Source organism: Artemia franciscana, chromosome 1 (genome assembly GCF_032884065.1).
Source record: "Artemia franciscana chromosome 1, ASM3288406v1, whole genome shotgun sequence".
Classification (NCBI taxonomy): Eukaryota; Metazoa; Arthropoda; class Branchiopoda; order Anostraca; family Artemiidae; genus Artemia; species Artemia franciscana.
This window is the reverse complement of record NC_088863.1, coordinates 11306224-11323275: the sequence shown is the minus strand read 5'-3', so window position 1 is coordinate 11323275 and position 17052 is coordinate 11306224. Positions and strand designations below refer to the sequence as shown.

Below are 17052 nucleotides of genomic sequence, written 5' to 3'. Positions count from 1 at the left end.
TGAGGTATTTTTAACTTACGAACGGGTGATCAGATCTCAATGAATTTTGATATTTAGAAGGATATCGTGTCTCAAAGCTCTTATTTTAAATCCTGACCAGATCTGGTGACATTGGGGGAAGTTTGGGGTGGGGGAACCTAAAACCATGGAAAACGCTTAGATTGGAGGGATAGGGATGAAACTTGGTGGGAAAAATAAGTAGAAGTCTTACATACGTGATTTACATAATTGGAACGGATCCGCTCTATTGGGGGGGGGGTAATTCTGAAAAATCAGAAAAAATTACGTATTTTTAATGAAGGAGTGATCGGATCTTCATGAAACTTCATATTTAGAAGGACCTCGTAACTCAGATCTCTTATTTTCAATCTCAACCGGATCAAGCGTAACTGGGGGGGGGGCAGTTGGGGGACCGGAAATCTTAGAAAATACTTAAAGCGGTGAGATCAGAATGAAACTGGATGGGAAGAATAGGAACCTATCTAAGATACGTGACTGACATAACCGGACCGGATCTGCTCTCTTTGGTGGAATTGAGGGGGGGGGGGGGGTAATTTTGAAAATTGAGGTATTTGTAACTTACGAAAGGGTGGCCAGATCTTAATGAAATTTGATATTTAGAAGGATCTTGTGCTTTAAAGTTCTAATTTTAAATTTCGACCAGATCCTGTGACATTGGGGGGGAGTTGGAGGGGGAAACAGGAGTTCTTGGAAAACGTGAAAATTGAGGTATTTTTATCTTACGAATACATGATCGGATCTTAATGAAATTTGATTTTTAGAAGGAATTCATGTCTCAGAGCTTTCATTTCAAATCCTGACCAGATCTTTTGACATTGGGGGGAGTTGGAGGGGGGAAATCTTGGAAAAACACTTGGAGTGGAGGAATCGGGATGAAGCTTGATGGATAGAATAAACAAATGTCCTTGATACGTGATTGACAGAATCGTACTAGATTCGCTCTCTTTGGAGGAGTTGGGGGGAGGGGTTCAGTGATTTGGCGAGTTTGGTACTTCTGGACGTGCTAGGACGATGAAAATTGGTAGGCGTGTCAGGGAGCTGCACAATTTGACTTGATAAAGTCCTTTTCCCAGATTCGACCATCTGGGGGGCTAAAAGGAGAGGAAAAATTAGAAAAAATTAGGGATTTATAACTTAAGAGTGGGTGATCGGATCTTAATGAATTTTGATATTTAGAAGGACATCGTGACTCAGAGCTCTTATTTTAAATCCTGACCGGCATTAAGCCTCTTATTTTCCTTTTTAAATCAATCTATTGATTCATAGAATTTTGTTATAGCTCATACCATATGATCTCTTGGCTCTTCTCGCCTCGTCACAAGTGCCATATGAGCTCTTAGCTCTTGTATTAATTAAATAAAAAAAACAAGTTTTTTCAACTGAAAGTAAGGAGTGACATCAAAACTTAAAACGCACAGAAATTACTTCGTATATGAAAGAGGCTGCTTCCTCATCAACACCCCGCTCTTTACGCTAAAGTTTTTTACTGTTTTAAAAAGAAGAATTGAGAGAAAGAGTCAAACTTTAGCGTAAAGAGCGGGGCGTTGATGAGGAAGCAGCCTCTTTCATATACGAAGTAATTTCTGTGCGTTTTAAGTTTTGATGTCACTCCTTACTTTCAGTTGAAAAAACTTGTTTTTTTTATTTAATTTCTGAACGTTTTTAAATCAATGCATGTTTTGATTTTGGCTCTCCGCAGAGGAATAATCAAAACGAAATTTGCATATTTTTTTTTTTGGCTCAATGGCTTTCTCATAATTTTGATCGACTGATTTTGAGAAAAAAAGAGCGGGGGACGAAGCCTAGTTGCCCCCCGATTTTTTGGTTAATTAAAAAGGCAACTAGAACTTTTAATTTTTTACGAATCTTTTTATTGGTAAAAGATTTACGTAACTTATAAATTAGCTTACGTAAAGAACTTTTGTATTCTCATGTTTTTATTACATATATGAGGGGATTCGCCCCATCGTCAGTACCTCGCTCTTTACACTAAAGCTTAAATTTTATCCCAATTCATTAAGAATGACCCCCTGAATCACAAAAGCCGTAGAATAAGTAGTTGAAATTACCGAAAATACTTTAGCGTAAAGAGCGAGGTATTAGAAGGAGGTGAGCCCCTCATATGGGTAATAATTTCTGTTTGTTTTAAGTTTTATTGCTGTTCCTTACTTCCAGCTGAAAAAGCTTTTTCACTTTTATTTTTTAATTGTTTTTTTTTTAAATAATGCTAGTAAATCCTGCTCTCCCTTCATGGAAATTTTCTTCTCCCATTAGAAATTCTCGAAGGAAAGTTCCCCCAGCATATCCCCCTCTTCTCAACCCCTCCCCAAAACCAAAAAAAAATCCTCCTGAAAACGCCTGTATACTTCCCAATAACCATTACTATATGTAAGCACAGGTCAAAGTTTGTAACTTGTTGCCCCTCCCACGGGGACTGTGGGGGAGTAAGTCGTCCCCAAAGACATAATTATAAGGTTTTTCGACTACGCTGAATAAAATGGCTATCTCAGAATTTTGATCCGTTGACTTTGGGAAAATAATTAGCGTGGGAGGGGGCCTAGGTGCCCTCCAATTTTTTTGGTCACTTAAAAAGGGCACTAGAACTTTTCATTTCCGTTAGAATGAGCCCTCTTGCAACATTCTAGGACAACTGGGTCGATACGATCACCCCTGGGGAAAAAAAACAAAAAAAAAAAACAAAAAAACAAATAAACACGCATCCGTGATCTGCCTTCTGGCAAAAAATGCAAAATTCCACATTTTTGTAGATAGGAGCTCGAAACTTCTACAGTAGGGTTCTCTGATACGCTGAATCTGATGGTGTGATTTTCGTTAAGATTCTATGACTTTTAGGGGGCGTTTCCCCCTATTTTCTAAAATAACGCAAATTTTCTCAGGCTCGTAACTTTTGATGGGTAACACTAAACTTGATGAAACTTATATATTTAAAACCAGCATTAAAATGCGATTCTTTTGATGTAGCTATTGGTATCAAAATTCCATTTTTTAGAGTTTTGGTTACTATTGAGCCGGGTCGCTCCTTACTACAGTTCGTTACCACGAACTGTTTGATACAAGTTTAAACCTGTTTTGCCAAAGTCTGATCAAATAGCCTTGTTATCTGGTATAGTTTTGTGAGTCCAAGTAAGTTTGCAGATGGTGTTTTGGTGTTCATTCATCAATGAGAATGATGTGTCTTTCTTGACAGTTCAGTACTGGGTACTGGGTTCGATCCTCTCCGCTGAAGTTTCTGTCCAACTCAGAAAAAGCAAAATAATGTAGATTGATAAAATATTGATGTGGTTTGTGATTTGTTTTGTAATTCTCCCTCTCGACCCCCCCCCCCCCCCAGCTCCCCTCGAACGAACTTTCTGGATACGCTTTTATCTGTCATGACTTTGAAGAAGCTTTCAATCTTAGGGCATGCTTTTTGCACAGCATAGGAATTAGCATTGGCAATTGTAGGGTTTTCTCTGTCTTTGCTATACTTTGATTTGGTTAAGTTTTTACTTATATTTCAAAAATTATGTAAAGCAAAAAGCTTGCTAGCAAAAAGTTTTTGTTCTATAAATCAGTTTAAGATTATCTATTCTGGAAGTTAAATCGACGAAGATGTGGTATGACTATGCTAAAGCTGATTATGATGGGTTTAAAAAATTTACTATTGATTTAAATTTATGTAATGAGTTTAGGAAACCTGGTCTATCTCTAGATATGATTTCCAATATTTTATTCAATGTAATATCACGGACGTTAAAATTTGTCCCCAAAATAAATTTCTGCCCAAGGTTGAAAAACAGAGTGACGCTTTCTAAACCTGTACTCAAGGCAATAAAAGGAAAAAATGCAGCTTGGAGGGGTTTCATTGCTGATAGGACTGATGTGAATATAGAAACTTATAAAAAAGCAAGAAATCATGTGACCAAACTGTTGCATGAAAATAGGCGGGAGCTTAAGTCAATTTTGATTAGGAATCCTGAACAAAATCCGAAAGGATTTTGGCGGTATGTTGGTCGTTTTTCAGGAGATAAGTCACCATCGTCCATTATTTTTAGGGAAGGCACCATTCTTATAAAAATGGACGTCTGTAAAACCGAGAAGTTCAAGTATGTTTTTAGCTGTAGTTTTGGAGTTTCTGGGACAGACAGTTCGACAAAAAATGAGTTGGAATCTAGTATCAGGAATGATTTAACTAGTCTGAATGGAGTACCTGATGACCGTTTATTTTCCATTTCCAAGGTTTTGAAAGTGCAGAGAACATTGAATACAGGTGAAAGCCCGGATATTGACGGTATTACAAATATTATGTTAAATAATTTGGCATCTGTTTTATGTGAACCGTTTGTCATACTGTTCAATCGGTTATTTTCGGCTTGATCTCTTCCAAGCAGAAGGAAAGAAGCTCTTCTGAAGCCACTATACAAGTCTGGTAGAAGCGATTCTTTTCAAAATTACAGACCAGTTTCTATTGCTTCAATATTTTGCAGAGTAATAGAAAAAATTTTGGTTAATCGTTTACAGTTACACTATGAAGAAAATAGGCTATGGTCAGAGGCTCACCATGCATACAGGCAGAAGCGTTCATGTAGTATGCAACTTTTGGGGGTCATAAAAGACTTCCAGCAATTTTCTGACGAAGGTGACCCATTTGATTGCATATATTTCAATTTTTCTTAGGCCTTCGACTAAATATGCCGCTCTAAGCTGCTTCAAAAACTCCAAAATCGTGGTGAGCGTACGCGCAGGTGGATTAAAAGTTTCATGATTGGTAGAAGTCAAGCTGTTTTTGTTCGTCAGGCAAAATCCTCAAGTATATTAGTTAGTTATGGGGCTTCACAGGGTAGTTGCTTGGGTCTAATTTTACTCTCCATATATATATAAATGATTTACTGTCAGTTATAAAAAATTACACAGTTAAAATTTTTGCTGATGATGTGAATTTGTATAGGAAAGTTGGCTTGGTACAAGATGGAGGATATAGAAAGTTTAAGTGAATGAGGCAGGGTAAACTATATGGTTTTAAACACTTCAAAGTGTGCTGTCATGCAGTATCTCCGTAGAAGGTCGGTTGGAAATTCGCATCCTCATTATTTGCTTGGAAGTACCAGGGTACCGGAGATGAGGACTACCCGCGATCTTGGCATAGTATTTGATCCGCTATTGTGTTGCGAGAGCAACACTTTGGTTTTGTCCCGTTTTTTTTCCTATGCCACCGATGTCGGTTTATTCCTTGAAACTGGTAAGGGTCTAACCTGCGCGGTTTTTACGGAAAGTGTGGACTTCAGGCTGGATTGATGAATATGACATTACGTTTTGGAAAGCTCCGCAGAACTCTTGCCTGGGGCCAAAAAGGTTGGTTTTTGCTTGTCCACGAGCTAGAGCCTATGGTGTGCGAAGTGAAGTGGAGTTATGTAGCCTATGTCAGAGAGGAGTATCTGAAGTTGTGCAGCCAAGCTTTCGCTTCATCAAACCATGTTTCTGCTTCGGAGTGGAAAGCTCCGTTCTAGCAGGCAAGCTGGCAGTCACCACTTTCAAATTGAAGATGGACTAAAATCTATAAGTCTTAAATATATGCGGCAGTTACCTGGCCCTACAGCCAATATATCTTCTTTGAGTGATAAATAGACAAATTTACAGAAGCAAAAAAGCGACATTTTCCCACGGGTCCGAAAGTGCTGCCGTGATTTTTGCTGGGTTTATCATTTGTTTTTTCGGACTTGGGATTGAGGTAGAGAAATGTTATCAGATGTACCTCTTAAACTTTAAAAGTTCCGTCATTGCTTAAAAAATTGATTCAAAATCAACTTTTGAACTAAGACAGATAGAATTGTTTTTTCGACGGCAATCGATAGCTCTTGATGAGCTGATCAAAGTATATGCCATCCATTTTTGATACACAAATTCCTTTATGAGATATACTAATTTGAAAGTTTTGAGGGGTTGACAACTTTAGTAGTAGGTTACACACTGAAACCAAAAATAAGCCGATACCAATTGTGAGAGATGTAGGGGACATAAGGAAAGGTCAGTTGTTAGCTCATAATCATCTTCGGCAGTGAGGGTTTGCAAATTTTGGTATTTGGTGTAGGCTACCTATTATTTGTTTCCAGTGTATTTGATAAGACCGAGTTGGTTCCAGTGGTAAGATATGTAGGGGACTTGTAAGTGATAATCGTCTGTTAGGCTACAATCATCTTTAGTGAAGAGGGGTTTGTAACTTTTGCTAGTTGGTGTAGCCTACCCATACTCACTGTAACCTAGAATTAAGTGTTTACGCAACGGGTACAAACGATAGCGTAAAACGAGGTAGTTTCGTAAGAATTAATAGAGTGTCATCTGTGGTATTTTGATCCTGAAAAGTTACGGATAGCTTTATTATACCAACTACATTATACAAGATATTGTTCCAAGTCTTGATCCGTCACGATGTCTACGATGGAAAAGGATAAAGTTCAACTGGCTGCAAAGTCAGTTTAGTCCCTTCTATCGACATTCTTTTGTTATTGTTGTTTTTTCAACGCTGAGGAATAGCCTTTGATCATGTGATTACTGATCGCGTTCTTCTTTGAACATAACGTTTTAAAAGCTTTAACGTTTTAAGAGTAAACCAAAGTGTTGCTCTCGCAACACTTTATTCGGCAAAGCCGGACAAAGGTTGCCGCAACACTTCACGTTGCTGTGAAAGAGTATTTTCGAAGTTTAATGTGAAACATTTTTTTAAATTATACAAGTCAAAAGTTCGTCCTATCCTTGAATATTGCTCTCCAGTATGTTACCTTATAAATAAAGATGATAGGACGAAAATTGAATCAGTACAAAGATTTGCTACAAGGCTAATTCCCTACCTGAGGCATTTGTCGTATTCAAAACGTTTAGAGGCGTTAGGATTGCCGAGTCTTCACTTCCGTCGGAAGCGCTCTGATCTTCTCAGTGTCCACAGTATTGTAAAAGGCATTGTAAATTTGGATTCAGAAATTTCCTTTCAAAGAAGCCATTATACATCAACCAGGCAAAACGCATTGAAATTTGACCCCCCCCCCCCCGCACCAAAATCTAAAATAGGTGAGATGTCTTTTGTAAATAGATCAATAAAATTTTGGAACTCATTACCTGATAGTTGTGTCACTGCTTGTACTGTTCCTAGTTTTAACACTGGGTTAGTAAAGACCTCTTTTTACAGTGATGTATATTGTCAACCATAAGTCTACCATTGATTTTTGTTAAATATTCCAGAAGTTGCTATTTTTTATTTTCATTTTGTGTGTTATGCTTACAAGCTACTAGCTTACAAGGGTGAATAAATAAATAAATAAAGTATGTTGAGCAAAAGAAAATAAAGAACTCAAAATTTTGGCCAATTTTGTGATTATCCAGTAATGTTACTGCTTGTTATGAATAGGTGGCATTGGAATTGAATTAGTTAAATTTGTGTGCGATTGGATAAACCGTAAAGGGGCTCATCTTTTTTCTTGGGACATCTGAAGGGTAACAGCAATCCCACATCAACAATAATTTGTTTGTTTAATATGAATTTTAAACAAATTGAATTTGTTTAAATTTGATAAAATATGAATTTCTTTGATCATGAATTTTGAAATGCTCCTTGGAATTGGTCTAAGTTTCGGTCAAAACAACAAATATTCTTACGGTAATACGGTACCTTAAAAACGATTTAACTGTTAACTGTTTAACTGTTAGATTTGACCGAAAAGGAATATTGCATCCCTTTTGTCGGTGAGCTTGTCTATCAAATGGGGTGGCACCACAGGTAAGTCTTAAAGTGGTCCAACTGTTTCAATGCTAATTCCTTCAATCTGATTTTTAGCATTTTCTAAGCAGGTATGGTAGGAGAATAGGAGAAATTGTGTGTTTGCAATTAATTTTTTTTGTAATTCATTTGGATCTCTTAGCCGAGCTCTAAACGTTATAGCTATAACACACACATATCATATATATATATATATATATATATATATATATATATATATATATATATATATATATATATATATATATATATATATATATATATATATATATATATATATATATATATATATATATATACTAGCTGTTGGGGTGGCGCGAAGCGCCACCCCACAACTAGTTGGTGGGGCGCTTCGTTCTCCCTCAAGCCCCCCCGCGCGCGTAAGTCGTTACGCGCCATATTTGTTACGCGCCATTGTAGTTGTGTCCCTGTGTCCCTGTGAATAGATATATATATATATATATATATATATATATATATATATATATATATATATATATATATATATATATATATATATATATATATATATATATATATATATATATATATATATATATATATATATATATATGTATATATATATATATATATGTGTGTTTTTAACTACGTAAAACATGCGAATATACAACATTCTTCGCTGTCCCATTGTCTGTGCATATAAATAGATTGTCAGGTTTACTTAATCTTGAACATGCAACATATAATTGTCCATGGGAAAAACAATCCGTATTCAAATCTATACCTCATGATTCTAATGATGTGTCCCTGTGTCCCGGTCGTCATTTATATTCCCTGTGTCCCGGTCGTCATTTGTGTCCCGGTATCCCAGTTTGTAATTTCTCTTTGAGTGTCCCGGTCGTCATTTATATTCCCTGTGTCCCGGTGTCCCGGTCGTCATTTGTGTCCCGGTCTGTAATTTCTATTCGAACAATCCCTGTGTCCCGGTCGTCATTTATATATCCCGCCTGTGCCCCCGGCGTTCCCGTTGTAGTTGTGTCCCTATGTCCCGGTCGTCATTTATATTCCCTGTGTCCCGGTCGTGATTTGTGTCCGGGTGTCCCAGTCTGTAATTTCTCTTTGATTTTTACTGTCGTCATTTATATTTTTGTGTCCCGGTCGTCATTTGTGTGCCGGTGTCCTGGTATGTAATTTCATCAGTTGACAAACATGACGTCAGTCGACAAACAACTTCATGACGCATACAGCTCAATCCTTCTAATGACGTCAGTCGACAAACATGACGTCAGTCAACACACAAACATGACGTCACTTGACACACACACACATACACACACAGACAACTTATTTGTATACTAGCTGTTAGGGTGGCGCTTCGCGCCACCCAACACCTAGTTGGTGGGGCGCTTCACGCCCCCCAAGCCCTCCCGCGCGCGTAAGTCGTTACGCGCCATATTAGTTACGTGCCATTGTAGTTGTGTCCCTGTGTCCCACCTGTGAATAGATATATATATATATATATATATATATATATATATATATATATATATATATATATATATATATATATATATATATATATATATATATATATATATATATTTAACTACGTAAAACATGCGAATATACAACATTCTTCGCTGTCCCATTGTCTGTGCATATAAATAGATTGTCAGGTTTACTGACTCTTGACCATGCAACATATAATTGTCCATGGAAAAAACAATCCGTATTCAGATCTATACCTCATTATTCTAATGATGTGTCCCTGTGTCCCGGTCGTTATTTATATTCCCTGTGTCCCGGTCGTCATTTGTGTCCCGGCGTCCCAGTTTGTAATTTCTCTTTGAGTGTCCCGGTCGTCATTTATATTCCCTGTGTCCCGGTGTCCCGGTCGTCATTTGTGTCCCGGTCTGTAATTTCTATTCGAACAATCCCTGTGTCCCGGTCGTCATTTATATATCCCGTCTGTGCCCCCGGCGTCCCCGTTGTAGTTGTGTCCCGGTCGTCATTTATATTCCCTGTGTCCCGGTCGTGATTTGTGTCCGGGTGTCCCAGTCTGTAATTTCTCTTTGAGGTTCCCGGTCGTCATTTATATTCCCTGTGTCTCGGTCGTCATTTGTGTCCCGGTGTCCCGGTATGTAATTTCATCAGTTGACAAACATGACGTTAGTCGACAAACAAATTCATGACGCATACAGCTCAATCCTTAAAATGACATCAGTCGACAAACATGACGTCAGTCGACACACAAACATGACGTCACTCGACACACAAACACACACACAGACAACTTATTTTTATATATATAGATATATAGATATATATGCATGAACTCATATATACATGAACTCGACATTGTTTGATTTGGAATATGCAAGACAGTTAAAGCTATGGTTTGACCTTTTTATATAATGTTTCCACTATAGACCTGTCTATTTAAAGCAAAATACTGTTTTATGTAAAAAAAAAAAAAAATCAAAAAAAAAAATCGTTTATTCATCCTTATAAGCTCTTTTCTTCTGTTTTTTAGACCAGATGAACTCTTGAAATGGACATTGGTAATGGCGAGAAATTCTGTGAACCAATGGAAATGACCCTTGAAGTTGATCTTGAAGAATGTGACAAATGTAATACTTCTTTTTTTGCATTATTGTCATCTGCTCTGTACCGTTTTTTTTCTAGGATACCATAACAATGTTAATTTCAGATGTTTCATGGACTGGCTCTTTTCAATGAATTAAATTTAAAAAGAAATTGTTTTCAAAATTTTCCAAATATATATCAAAATCTGCAATAAGCAAAAATTGCCATATGCTAAAACGAACTTGGAATGAACTGAAATTATGTCCTTGAATGAATATGACTCAAAGAGGTATGGCATTTTGTGTATACAAATTTCGGGTAGGACGAGTTAAGTCAGCATAAGCCCAAAGGCCTTGCTTTGGGTGATTCAATCATACACATTTAAAGCCTTTGAGTGACCTTTGTAGGGTGCCTTTTCTTTATAAAGCCCATTTGTTTGATTTTGGGGTCATTTCTCTTAAGGAGTCTTGGGGCTGTATTTGTCATATTGCCTCTAAATTAGGCTCTAAAGTATCATAGGCATTAGTATCTGCAAATGTAGGGTTTTTTTGCCTCGGCAATACTTTAATTTGGTTAAGTTTTTACCCTTGTAAGTTTTAAGTTTTTACCATTTGTCATGTTATCCTTTATTAAGGCATGATTTTCAACCTTTTGGTTGTTCTGATTGGCCCGTTCTCATTCAAGGGTGCGAGGGCATATGGAACGTGAAAGGGTTTGTAAATTTTCCTTTGATTTGCTTTGCCTCAACAAAGGTAACTAGAATAAATTATTAAGTAAGCCTTTTCCTACCATAAATATTTACAACTTTCTGTTTCATATGACGGCGCTTGGAAAAAAAGCAATGAGGCATGGGAGGCATATTGCTCTTTATTAAGTCTAAAAATTGTATTGACTATGAAATTTATTTATGAAGCTTCCGTTTAAGATGATTCTCATAATTTGAGACTTTTTTTTTTAAGAGCTCTCTCTCTCAGGTTTCTATGATCATACGTTCTGTATGATGAGGACAGGAGTTGGGGAAGGACATGTAAGCCAAATTGCGCTTTACTAGGGCATCACTATTGTGTTTTATCTTCTTTATTGACTATTAATAGAATTGTTTTGAAATTTTCAATATAAAATATTGACAGAAATCTATCAATTTTATACAATCAACTTTTAGCTTAAGTCCAGACCATGATAAATTGCGAGTAAGTTACCAAAGAAAAGTGCCACCTTTAGAATTTATTTTTTGTACTATAGTCAATATATCTTTACAGTAAAAAGCACCACGGATACAACAAGGAGACAAGGAGCTCTTACTCTCTCAGCATCTGTGTTACATATTTAGCCCAAAGAAGCTCGTTCAGCTGAAGAAAGAGTAGGGGGGCCCTTCTCCACCCATGTATATGGATTTGAAGGACCAATCACTGAAAGAGAGAAAACGTTGAACTAAAGTGTCCTTTTTTAGTCTTCAAGGACCTCTCTCCCCTCCCTGCATCCACAGACATATCAATTGACCTTATTTTAAATAGCTTATATGCAACTAAATAAAACTGATAAAAATGAATGAAAACTCTATAGCAGAAATCAGCACTTAATTGTGGTGTCACCTCATTAATAATAATAGTAATGTATTGATTGCGCACATGATACATAAAGTAAATATGGCAGAGCAAGAATAAATACAAAAAACACAAAGATAAAATAATTATACACACAAAATCAACGGATGAGACGATGGTGAGGGGATAGGCTCGCATAAGCTGTACTGGAGAGTTTTCTTTGAAGAATCTCCAACTTTAAAGTTATATCAGGAACTGAACATATGCTAACAAGAATCTAGTTTTTTTCTAAGGTAGAAGATACAGAAGAAATTGCAAAATGTGAAATAATTTATGCGGATTGTTTTTAAATTACCTCTGTTAAGAAGGGGGAAAAGACCTGATGCATAAAGGTCAGAATGATCACAAAAACTAAAATAAACTTTGGCGAGTGCACGTCTATTATACTTCCCTCTGTTTTTAACAATCTTTGCGTAGCCAATCTGGATCTTTTTACTTATATCATAAACAGCACGCTGACGCAAACTCGTAAGATTGTTAGTAATAGAGATACCAATGAAAGTTCTTAAGCCGAACTGGCCAGACATGACAATAAACAACAAGGCGTGCTGAGGACGCCTTGTTTGGATACAGGCGAAATATCCGCGTTGGTTTAGTCTTTCCTCCCTACTGGCCGTCGTCTCGTTTGAAGTTTTCTTTTTGTAGAGTTTTATCTCTCTTTGTTTTTTTATTAGAGATACCAAGCCAACGGATACAATCAACAAGAGAGTAGTGAAGTTATTACAGTGAGGGGGAGTAGCAGTAGTACAGTTATAGGGAGGAAACTCACATTTATCTATATTAAGTGAAAGGCCAATATCAGAAAGAGCATCAGAAACTGTAGAGACCAATTGGGAATGACCCTTTTTGGAACGGCTAATCAGAAGCAAATGGTTAGCATACGTAAGATAAGAAACATCCACAAGACCAGAAAGGTATATGCCTGAAATCTTAGCCAGCACACTAGAAATACAAATCTTAAAACATGTAGGGGGCAGAATACCACCCTGTCTAACACCTCTTCGTACCCTTATAATAGTGTCTGGTGCAGATCTTAGTTGAAGAAAAGAATTTGAATACCAAAACCTAAGAAGCATTATTACAGAAAGATTGACCCCAGAATCATACAGAGAAAAAAAAGAGCTGATATGAACCACACTATCAAATTCTTTCGAAAGATCCAAAGCCCAAATATAAAGACCATTTATCTTGGAAGAATCATCAACCAGTAAAGAAGACAGAATCTTAAGCGCCTGCTGACAACCCACCCCATGCCGAAAACCAAAATGGTTCTCACCCTCATTTATATTTTTAGTCAGAAAAGGTAGAAGGATGTACTCAAAATCCTTGCTAATGTTACAAGAAACAGTAATAGCTCGATAGCAGAAACAGTCAGTCGGTGAGTTTCCTCTTTTTAAAATTGACGAAATAGTGCCACATAGAAAACTCTCACGTATGCTTGAAGTACATAGACACATTTGAAAAAGAAGCTGAAGGTGAGATATAAGGGGGGGGGTGCAATCAATCAGCATATGCATCTTAGAAATACTATCCCTATCTATTGAATCAGATTTTAAACTTTTCACAGCATCAATTACGGAAGAAAAAGATAATAATAATAGTTTATTCGAGAAAAGCCCGTGGGCCATAGGAATTTTACAAAAAAAAAATAAAACAACAATTTAAACTAAAATAAATTAATGCTATTTAAAGAAAACGCTCACTATGTGCAGCTGCAATCCTTCCAAACCTTGCTATCCTTATAATACTTAGAAAATTTGTCTCTTTCATTCTATCTACCATCCATACCTCATTCAATTTTTTTTACCATACATCTCTTGCCTCCATTTATTCAATTCGACACATTCACACAAAAAATGTATCAAACTTTCATCCCGAGATTCACACAAAGGACAAGCAATAGATTCTTCTTTCTCCCCTTTCCTCCCTTGGTACTTTCTTTTCTCATCAATCAAAAATTCATTTCCCCTCCAGTCCAAATATGCCTTCAAATCCTCTGTCTCAACCCAACCTTCCAAAATACCTCCTCCCCCAGCTACCCTTTATCTGTCTATATAGTTTTATTGATATGGGTACTATATGGCGGTGCGGAAGGGTTGTACTGAAGAGGGGGGTAAGAAGGCGAGCATATACAGATTACACGGAATAGTTAATCACTGGAAAAATCGAAGAATAATATTTATGCCAATGTGAAGGTGGAAGGCAGTTACTTGTCATAGTATCATCATTTAACTTGTCAGAATTGATCGCTTTTCGCCAATCTTTCTTTGTCACAGGAGAAATCCATACCGCGGTAACGTGCCGACCTCAGATAACATTTATGTTCGGTTTTAGTTTTATGTTTGAGATCAGCCACACACCCAAAACCTGGCTGACTATATTCACTCCATATCTGGAGCCATAGTATCGCTTAAATTTTTATCGACTTTAAAGAAGGGTTCATTGACCAGATAAGTTTTTTTTTACGAATACGTTCCGAAGGTACGGCAGCTTCTTCGTTCCTTTTCATACACATCACAAGTTGGTTATAATAACAGTCAATATCGGCTTTACCATTCGTAGGTACCTGGCCCTGAAGAAGATGGTATGAAACACGTATGGTAGAAGGAAAGGCTGTCAAAGTAGATATTTAGTGTGGTATATTTGCTTTGTTCCAGTTACTTTTTTCAAACCACTTTGATTTTTCTCGCGAACATAGTTACTCAAGCATAGTGATCAAGTTTCCATTTCCGTTTGAATGAAAAAACCACTTCGATTTTCTCGCGAACATCGTTACTCAAGTAGAGCGATAAAGTTTCCATTTCTGTTTGAACGAGTATTCTCCCAATATTCTGTTACCACTGGTATAAGTTGACTCACGTCTTCACTTGGTGGTACATGAGTCAATTTTTTTTAATTAATGTGTCTCTCCTTATTAAGTGTTGTTTCTTAGTCTCCGAATGCAAAATAAATTGCAGTTAATTTATATGTGAACTTGTCGTCAAAAGAAGTTTGCCACCCTCGGAGTGGTCTACTTTTTCGAAAAGTTTAGTTTATTCGTGTTTTAATTTTGAAAATATTTGTTCCTGTTTTTGAATGTGTCTTTCTTTTTCCTGTTTTTCTTCTTTTTGATACTCCAGTGCCATGCCTTTGTGTTATTGATGGGCTATAAAATACATTCATTCATTCATTCAGTTAATTAAAACATTATAGAATAGATCGGATAGGTTTGGCATTTTTTGAGTTCATTTCAAAATATCCGCATTGTGTTAAGAATATGGGGCTGTTCTGATTCTTCTTCTAATAGTTTATATTAAAATTCCCTAGAAATATTTTTTGAATCTTTCAAACTTTATATTGATTTTGAAAATTTTATCAAAACCCCAAGATGGTGGAAACGACTTTAGTAAAAACTTTCTTTTTGATATGCCCAGATTATACATTATCTGAATAATATCAAAATAGTATTTGGGAATTATTCTTGATGTTTTTTTTTTTCTTCTCGTAATTACTCTAATAATTGTATATCTAATAATTTTAAATAATAATAATTTTAATATAATAAGTAACTATAATACAATAAAATGTAGCAAATAAAATAATTTAATATAATAATTTTAGTACAATTGACATGATATATTTAATATCATTAATAATAATACATAATAATTTAATCTGCTTATGAAATTGGCCTAAAATTTAGGTGATTTACATAAAAAAATAAGTTTCTTCTTTCCTAATTATTAAAATTATTTATTGTCCATTAATAGGATCATATCTAAGGTATATCCATATTAATCAATCCAGATAATCTAAACTAAAGTTATAAGAATTCTGGCACTTTCCATTATCACCCTATACAACTTCAAAGTCTTTCAGAAACAGACAATCTTTTCTTATAACTCAATCCTTAATATTACTTCATACTAAGTGCATTAAGCCTTAGTCAACTTAATGACTTACAGTTACAACTTTGCCATTATGATGTTCAGTCTCCAACGAATCATTTTTATGATTCAGATATTCTTGTCACCCCTCTCGCCCACTCGCTTCTTCCTTTCGCCCACTCACATATTCTTGTCACCCTATCACGCTCACTCGCTTCTTCCTCTCGGCCAATCTCATATTCTTTTCATCTCATCTCGCTTTCTCGCTTCTTCCTCTCCCCAATCACATATTCTTGTCAACTCTTCTCGCCCACTCGCTTCTTCCTCTCGCCCGCTCACATATTCTAGTCACCCCATCCCGCCCACTCGCTTCTTCCTCTCGCCCACTCTCATATTCTTTTCATCCCATCTCGCCTACTCGCTTCTTCCTCTCGCCCACTCACATATTCTTGCCACCTCTTCTCGCCCACTCGCATATTCTTGTCACCTCCTCTCGCCCACTCGCTTCTTTCTCTCGTCCCCTCAAATATTCTTGTCACCCCCTCTTGCCCACTCGCTTCTTCCTTTCGCCCACGCGCATATTCTTGTCACCCCATCACGCCCACTCGCTTCATCCTCTCGCCCACTCTCATATTCTTGTCATCCCACCTCGCCCACTCGCTTCTTCCTCTCGCCCGCTCACACATTCTTGTCACCCCCTCGCTTCTTCCTTTCGCCCACTCACATATTCTTGTCACCCCATTTCACCCACTTGCTTCTTCCTCTCGCCCACTCACATATTCTTGTCACCTCCTCTCGCCCAATCTCATATTCTTGTCATCCCATCTCGCCCACTCGCTTCTTCCTCTCGCCCGCTCACACATTCTTGTCACCACCTCGCTTCTTCCTTTCGCCCACTCACATATTCTTGTCACCCCATCTCACCCACTTGCTTCTTCCTCTCGCCCATTCACATATTCTTGTCACCCCCTCTCACCCACTCGCTTCTTCGTTTCGCCCACTCACTTCTTCCTCTCACCCACTCGCATATTCTTGTTAACTCGATTCATCTTCTCACCCACTCACATATTCTTGTCACCCCATCTCGCCCACTCGCTTCTTCCTCTCGCCCACTCACATATTCTTGTCACCTCCTTTCGCCCACTCGCTTCTTCCTCTCGCCCGTTCACATATTCTTGTCACATCTTCTCGCCCACTCGCTTTTTCCTCTCGCCCACTCATATATTCTTGTCACCTCTCTCGCCCA

The 17052-nt window shown here is 37.2% G+C and overlaps 1 protein-coding gene across 2 annotated transcripts in view; it reads left to right on the top strand.

Annotated features, from left to right (window-relative positions):
- Positions 1–17052, top strand: part of LOC136025508 (repetitive organellar protein-like) — a 33656-nt gene that overhangs the window by 9084 nt on the left and 7520 nt on the right. For both annotated transcript variants that reach the window (XM_065701547.1, XM_065701540.1), the window contains exon 2: positions 10284–10380. In XM_065701547.1, coding sequence (XP_065557619.1) covers positions 10302–10380 — 79 coding nt within the window. In that variant the 5' untranslated portion in view covers positions 10284–10301. The remainder of the gene's footprint in view (positions 1–10283; positions 10381–17052) is intronic.